At 58.9% G+C, this 8,186-nt stretch overlaps 1 protein-coding gene across 1 annotated transcript in view; it reads left to right on the top strand.

Annotated features, from left to right (window-relative positions):
- Positions 1-3,312, top strand: part of LOXL1 (lysyl oxidase like 1) — a 25,385-nt gene extending 22,073 nt beyond the window's left edge. The window contains exon 7 of the mRNA XM_040643009.1: positions 2,971-3,312. Coding sequence (XP_040498943.1) covers positions 2,971-2,977 — 7 coding nt within the window. The 3' untranslated portion in view covers positions 2,978-3,312. The remainder of the gene's footprint in view (positions 1-2,970) is intronic.
- The last annotated feature ends 4,874 nt before the right edge of the window (positions 3,313-8,186 follow it).

Raw genomic sequence — 8,186 nt, 5'->3', positions numbered from 1 at the left:
CCCCCCCCCCCCAGTTAATCCCACATTCAGATGGCTTCCTTGTGTCCCCACAGCTCTTCTCCAGACAAAAGGCCCAGGTTACACCTGGGCCAACATCTCAGTGAGTGTCAGGCATCCCTGGGCCCAGGGCAGGAGATGCCACCTGGCAGCGGACAGCTCTTGCCTGGGTCACCTCAGCGGACGTGTGTGGTCAAGGGTGCCAGCCTCGGACTGGGAAGACCAGGCTTGGGGCCCCTGCTCAGCCCCTCATTCACTGCGGTGTTCCCCGGGGCAGGGATTCCACCTCTCCGACCCTGAGCGCCCCACACAGGGCCCACCTGGCCTGGGCTCTGGCTCTGGGCAGCTTTCTGTCTTCCAATAGGAGTGATCTGGTGACGTTTTCTTCGACCACGAGCTGTCTCTTCTTTCCTGTCTCCGCATCTCTCCGTGTCTCTGCATCAGTGGGTCTCTGTCTCCATAGCTCTTGGTCTCAAGTGGTCTTTCTCCACCTTCCTGTCTCCTCCTCTCTGTCACCTCCATGTCTGTCTGTGCCCCCAGCACCCGCCCTGGGGCCCCGGTGAAGTGCAGCCCCCTGACCAGATCCCTCTTCCCTCCTTCGGCAGGTGCACGTGAACCCGAAGTACATCGTTCTGGAGTCAGACTTCACCAACAACGTGGTGAGATGCAGCATCCACTACACAGGCCGCTACGCCTCTGCCACAAACTGCAAAATTGTCCAGTAAGCGCTCACCCACCGCCCTCCCCGCTTCCCGCGCCGGCCGTGCGAACCGCACAGGGTGCCAGCGCCCCGCCCCGCGTCACCTTCCCAGCCAAACATGGCGGCGCGGGGGGGAGCCCCGTCCATGCCAACCCCGAGCTGAGTGCTCATGGTGGGGCCCCGGCCGCGGGCTGTTGATCCGGGGCCAGGTTGTGCGGCCCCCTAAACTCTCCAGGGGGAGCCAGCAGGAGGCAGCACAGCTGGGGGGACGTCTGCAGTCCTGGTTCCGAGCCTTCTTTGCCCCGTGACATCGGGCAGGTCGCCTCACCTCTCTGAACCACTTTTCTCAGCTACCAAAGAGGCCCTTCCCGTGTAGCCTTGTGAGATGAAAAGACTGAAAGGCCTGATGTCTGGGGTTGGAGAGCCGTCCCAGGGGTGCTCGGGGATGGCAGCTGTGTGAGCGGCAGTGTCTCTGTCCTGGGGATTAAATGAAACAGTCCCAGATTAGAACTCGCTCTGGTTGGGATGACCTGTCCCCAGGGCCGGGGCCCGGCCATACCCGAAGCTGAAGGACTCCGGCCCAGGCCTTTGGCTCATGGCTCCCCAGGCCGTGTGTCTTCAGCCTGTCTCCTGATTCCCCACGTGAAGTACTTTGCAGAGGGACCGTCTGCTTACAAACTCACCGTGAAACCCCACCCCGCTCCGCGGGAATTTACAATGGCGGGTCAGCCCAAAGCAACTCCTTTCCATTAAGACAAAAACAAAACAGGAGTAGTCCTAGAACTTCAGTCCATCAGCTGGGGGACAAAGGGCAGAGATTTCAAGGCCCAGAGAAACAAAAGTGTATGCTTATGAATGATTGACAGGTATGAAGTGTAGCCTGTGACCAAGTTCAGGGCTCAGCGTGTGTCAAGGATTAGGGCTCAGTGTGTGACCAGGATTAGGGCTCAGTGTGTGACCAGGGTCAGGACTCGGTGTCTGAGCAGGGTCAGGGCTCAGTGTGTGACCAGGATTAGGGCTCAGTGGGTGACCAGGGTCAGGACTCAGTGTCTGAGCAGGGTCAGGGCTCAGTGTGTGACCAGGATTAAGGCTCAGTGTGTGACCAGGGTCAGGACTCTGTCTGAGCAGGGTCAGGGCTCAGTGTGTGACCAGGATTAGGGCTCAGTGTGTGATCAGAGTCAGGACCCGTTTAGAGACAGCCCTTTTACCCTTCAGCTGCTACCTCTAAGCTGACTGTTCACACACACACACACACACACACCCGCATGTATATTAAAAATGAGAATAGCAGCTTCTAGTTCAGTTCAGAGATTAGATTCCTCATAAATTGAATTTGATCAGAATTGTCCAGGTCACAGAGTATGTTTAAAACAACTGACTCCTGCCCCATCCCTGGCACCTTGGCTCTTTCGTAGGCCTGGGTTTCTGACCTACTCCCTCCTCAGGTCCTGTCTCATTCAGCCATTCCCAATTCAGGGGTCACCTAAATGGTAGAGGGTTTCTGGGAAGCAAGTCCATGGAAGGAGAAGGAGGAAGGAAGGAAGGGGCACACAAGAATAAAAGGGGGCCAGGGGGTATGCAGGGAGGCAGGGGGCCTACATCCCTCTCTCGTCCTGCCCGCCGCTGGGAAGGGTGGATTGAAACAGCATCCCATTTCCCGGCCATGCCATGAGCTAGGCCCCTCAACAGGGCAGACAGAGAAGCAGCCCCCTGCCCCCCTCTGGCTCCCCTGGGGGCCTGCGGGCCAGGGAAGGCGGAGGCCCTTCTTTCCAAGCCCTTTACATAAGTGCTTGGAAAGGCTCAAGTCTTATTAGAGCGTCTCTGGTACCCTGACCGCAGGCGGGCGGCCGGGCCAGCGCACAGGAAGCCGGACGCAGTGTTCCCAGAAAGGCCAGGGGACTGACGCCTGTGGCTTTCGATCATGTTTCTGAAGAGGAGGAAGGAGGCTTTTTTAAAAAGTACTTTGTTAGAAAAAATAAGAAAGTGTTCCCAGACGGTAGCAGCTCTACTAATGGCCTAGAGAACACTGTGGACTCAGGGCACGGGCGGGGGGTGGTGCTGAGACGGCCCCTGAATGGTGGGGGAGGCCGGGACACCCCTCTTCTGGAGGCTGGGGCTGAGGGTTCCACCCGCGCCTGCCCTCCTTCCCACGTGGGATCCGGGCGGTGGAAGGGGAGCCCTCCGCTGGGCACGCAGTGGCGGGCCAGGCTGACAGTTGAGTGAGGGGGCCTGCCCTGCACCCCACCACTGACCTGCAGGCTTTCTTTTCTTAGATCCTGATCTCGCAGAGGACGGACAGACAGCCCATCTCCCCACTTCCCAAAGCCGGCCTGGCTCCCCAGGAAGCCTCCTGCCAGGACCGACCTGGCCTGAGGGGCCCAGCCCCCGCACCCCACAGGCAGGGGCAGCTGGAAGCCACAGGCATCCCTCCCTGCCGGCCTCAGGGAGCAAACGCAGACCGAAACCACAGGGATTCCGGATGCCAGGCCCAATTTTGTACTTAACTCTTCTCTACAACGGTATTTTGCCGGTTGTTGGTTTTTATTTTTTATATTTTGGCCATATCACAGAGCAAGATTGCCCAGGCCTGGGCTGAATAAAACAAGGTTTTTCTACGCTGTGGCTCTGCACTGTGGCCTGCCGGCTGGGCTGGCCAGAGCGAGGGCGGGCTCAGGGGACGGCCTCGGGCTTCCTCCTTCCCCTAGCAGAATGTGGGAAGGACGGCCACCACCTGTCAGGACCGCAGCTTGACCAAGAGGGCATCCAGGCCAATGTGGAAACTCCGTGGGTTTATCCCAAGGCCGAGCCCGCTATGTGGCAAGGGGCCCACATCCCTGAGGGAGGGACCGGGGGGGGGGGCAGCTCTAGCCCTCTCACCCCTGCTTAGGGTCCCCCTCCTCCAGCTCCCCTCCTCCTGCAGCCTCACGCTCCCACCCCCTCCCTTTCTCACACCGTCCCTCGCTCCACCAGCCACGCACTGCCTTACTCACGTACTGAGTACTTCCTGGATGCGCCTGGGTCTGGCCCTCAGGGAGCTCACAAGGAAGGGAGGAGCGTGTTCCCCGCGCCTAGTGAGACCCTGGGAAATGGGAGAACCTTCAGAAGGCAGGCGACGTCTCCCAGGAAGGGAAGGGAAAAGAATCTACTTGGCTGAGGCTGAAGGGGGTGGGAGTGGGAGATGGAGGGAGGCCCCGTGGCTGCCGCGGCCCTCCCTCTCCTGCCCCGGCCGTGGTATCCCCGAGGTCCCAGGCACTGGGTTGGGGCAGGAAGAAGCAGAAGGAGGGCACCTCTCCTCCTCCCCTCGCACGAGGCCTGAGGGTATCTGTGCACCCACCTGCCCCTGCCAGCTTCCTCCCTTCCTAGGGGATTAACACTAGTGAGAAAAGGCAAGGCACTTGGTGAGAACCAGGGCTCTAGGGGCCAAAGGCCAATTCTCCTTGTTCACTGGGTGTGTGACTTCGGGCAAGTCCTGCTCTGGGCCTCGGTTTCCCTATCCATAAAATGGGAATGCCCTTGTGCCTGGCTCACATGCTGACAGAACCCGTGAGCCCCTCTGAGCCCACCTCTCCACCTCACTTTGGCTCTCACACTCTTCATGCCCTGCCCCCCCCCACCCCGCAACAATGGGGTGAAGAGGCAGGGCTTCTTGGAGCCAAGCAGTTCCTCCAGAAGGGTCCTGGGGCCACTCCCCCACCCAGTCAGCAGGACGGAGTGAAGCCTGGCCGCAGCCTCGCACCTTCCCTCACCAAGTCGTGCTGGGCTTCCACTCTTCCCTGGCACAGGGTGGGTGCTGAGACCCTGCCACTCTCCATGAGGCGCTGGAGAAGGGCTGCTTGACGGACCGAGGAGGAGTGTGGGCAGGAGGCTGTCATCCAGGGCTCCCCGTTCTGCCGTGGCCTCGCCCATGTGTGCCCCAGAGACACTGTCCCGATTCCAGCCCCACCCCCCTCCTTCCTGGGTGCCCCCAGAGTGAGCAAGGAAGGTCTCAGACAAGAAGGACCCTAGGAAGTCAAGTCCAAAGTCCCCACTTCCCAGGTCAGACAGCTGAAGCCCAGAATGGGAGTTAGTCTGAGGCCCCAGGTGAGTTCAAGACAGACCCAGGGCTGAGCCTGTGCTTTCAGCCCCGGGCCAGGGCCAAATGCCAGGGGTGTGCTGCTGTGCTCGGCAGGGGGGATCCATGCCTTCAGCTCAAGGAGGCCCCCTAGGAGGCTCAGCGCTCAGGGGCCAGGGTGGGGGGGCAACACCACAGCAGGGGGGGCATCACCTTCCCGGCCTGCCCCGAGACAGGTGATCCCCCGGACTCCTTCACATTCCCAGAAAACAGTATGGGGTTGGACTGGTCAGGGAGGTCCTCAGGGCCCAACAGAGAGTCCCTCTTGGTCCTGTGTGCCCCACCTGAGCTGGGCACTCAGCCCCATACAGGACCTTCCCGGGAAGAAGGGAGGCCTGGTGGGCGAGCCATCTCCACCCCCCACTCAGCACCTCACTCCAGGGCTCAGAGCCCCAGAGGGGCTCCACCAGCACGTCTGGGCACCCACGTGCCACCTAGGTCGCAAAGGGCCTCCTGGACACCTGCCCAATACCCCCCACCCCGGGCTTGCTCAGCCCCAAGGCAGAGAAGCTCACCAGCTCTCAGACCATGCTGTGAGAAACATCTTGGGGTACAACGGGCCTCCTGTCAGCATCTGTGAAGTACCAACAATTTGGGGAAGGCGTGGCTGGAAGCAGGAGGGGCAGAGAGAACAGATGCCATGCAAGTGGCAGGGGACCTGGCTGTGGTCCTAACTCTCCCGGCCATTGGGCCTCGATCTCCCCATCTGTGCCCCGAGGGGTGGGGCGCCTTGGGCTCCCGTGCTGCTCTTCCTCTTCCACGGAATCGGGCAGAAGAGATGAGAGTGGAGGGAGAGAAGGAGAGGAGAAGTGACATGCAAGGCCCAGGCTGCGTGGGGTCAGGTCAGGGCACCGCTGCTGGACTCAGAGCAGGGCAGCTAGGGGAGAGACTGCAGCCTGCGGGGGGCCTGGGGCATCATCAGGCTTGGGGGATGCCACAGACAGAGGCTTGAAGTGCGGGCATCGGATGCCAAACCAGGCTGCAGCTGGAACCTTCGGAAAGGCTCACAGTGGGCCCTGGGCAGGGGGAGGTGTGGCTGGGGGGGCAGGCGCAGGGTCTCTGATGAGAGGCCCGCTCAGACCCAGATCCCTCCGCTATCCTGGCCACAGCCTCGGTCCTCGCCCCTCCCCCGCCACCTATGCACCTAGTTCCCCGCCTGCCCCTCCCCAGGGCAGCAGCGCCTTCTGCCTTCCGCGTAGGGTCTGGGAGAAAACCCCTCCTGGCTCCCCAGACTCCACAAAAACCCTGCCTTTTGTGAGAAGCTACTTCGGCCTGGGTCGTGGAAGCCTCTGGTAACTACAGTGCGAGCGGCGGAGCGGGCTCACATCCTTCCTGACTTCTAGGCAAGGAGCTTCTCAATCCGCAAGATTGGCCCTTAAGAGAGCACTTGATATTTACCGATTTCATGAAAACAAAACCTTTAGGTTTGACCCTAAAGAGACGGGGAACAGCGGGCCCGCCCCTAGCTCTCTGCGTTGGAGGTCTCTCCGCCTGAGCCCGCAGCACCCACCTCACCCCTGATGCCACCCATCGGGCCAGCCTCCTAAGGGAAGTTCCCGTGGGCCCTGCAGATTCCAGACTGAGCAGGTTGATAGCATCTGCCCTCCAGCCTGGGGTGGGGGCCCTGCCTCCCAGCTCCTGCCAAGCATCTCTTCCGCCTCCTGCTCAAGACAAGAGGCCAAAGCCCACCACCCGCTGTCCAACCACAGCCGCTGAGCCGTGTGGTTGCTCACGGGGCTGGGCCCTGAACAGCTGCCCCTCACTATGGCTGCATCCGGGTACATACTACAACCACAACACTTGCTGGAAAGTGCCGCACCCCCCCCCACTAACCCCCCAGCCATTCCCCAGACTGAGTCGTGCAGACGGTGCCCGGGGGCAGGGTTGGCAGCAGCCGGCCAGGGAGAATAAGTGGACTGCCCACACCCTGGGACCCTCACTGGAGCGTGTGGGTGACACACGTCACCCTGGACATTGGAGCGGAACTTTCTGAGAATGAGAAGGTCCTGGAAAAGCTTTCCCAGAGAAACTCAAAATACAGAAGGCAGGGGAAGCAGGTATCTATTTGGGTTTCCACATTCCCTGGCTATGTAAAATCATGTCTTTTTTCTTTTTTTTAATTCTTCAAAATCAAATTTAATCTGCTTCAAGCCCCTGGCTACTAGTTGGTTTACCCTAGGGGTTTCAAAAGGTCCAGAACAACAGGGAGGGTCGCTGTGGTCTTCAGTCCACTCCAGGCACTGCAGGCTGGCGCACCAACAGAGCTCTGTGGGGCAGCACAAGGACACCACGCAGCGGTGTCCCTGGAGGTTCACTACATCTTTGGGGCGCTGCCCGGAGCAGAACACTGTCCTTGCTACCAGCGGAGGCACAGCCCCGTCTCTCTAGTCCGGGGGACGTTCTCCCTGCCTATTTCCTCTGCCTGCTTCCACCACGCCCTCCCCAATTCCTCCCTCCTTTCCTCTTCCTGTTTGGGGCAACCTTCCATTACCCCCACAGTGTGCCTTGGTTCACGAAGCCACTTCAGATCTGGCCCTTGGGGTGGGGAAGCACTTGTACCTTGGCGGAGGGGGGGGGGAAGACCCTGCAGGAGAACACCAGGAATGATGCTAACGAAAGCTAACTTCTTGAACACGCCCTGTGCCAGGCTCTGCCCCAACTGCTATACAAACATTCCCCTTCAGTCCTCACAATGACCCTATGAAGGCAGTGCTGTTAGTATTCCCATTTTGCAGATGGGGAAGCTGAGGCAAAGAGAGGCCATGCGGCTTGCCCCACTTCCCCCAGCTAGTAAATAGGAGAGCCAGGATTCAAACGCAGCCACATTTCTGGAGACAGGGGCGTGGCTTCCACCAGATCCTCAAAGGCATCTGGGACGAGACAGAAAGCCATATGCCTGTGCTTTGAAGCACAGCCAGACCACTGTTCAGACCTTCATCTCCTTCCTCTGCAGCTCTCTGGAATCAGAACTCCTGGAAACAGCAGTTCAAAAAGTGGCTGGGGGGGAGAGGCAAAATTCCTCTTAGAAGCAGTATAATTCCTACTTAGATTGTGCTTTATGGGCAGGGGAAGGTAGGAACGAATTAAAATAGACAAGCCATCAACTAGTCTAGTCAAGAAAAATAATAATACAAAATATGAGATTAGAAAGGGAATATTAACACATGGAGATTATTCTTGAAATTTAAGAGAGTAGTATGTACAACTCCATGCTTGTAAATTAGAGTGTTTCAACACTGAATCAGAGTATTCTAGGAATATATTTGTAAATTGCCAAAACTGACTCAAAGAGCAAAAAGCCAATAACTACAGAAAAAAAATTTAAAGTTATCATCTCTAGGGGTGCCTGGGTGGTTCAGTCGGTTAAGTGTCTGCCTT

The sequence above is a fragment of the Ursus maritimus genome, unplaced genomic scaffold, assembly GCF_017311325.1.
Source record: "Ursus maritimus isolate PB19 unplaced genomic scaffold, ASM1731132v1 scaffold_27, whole genome shotgun sequence".
Lineage (NCBI taxonomy): Eukaryota > Metazoa > Chordata > Mammalia > Carnivora > Ursidae > Ursus > Ursus maritimus.
The sequence above is the reverse complement of the archived record's forward strand: the minus strand, read 5'-3'. Positions and strand labels throughout refer to the sequence as shown.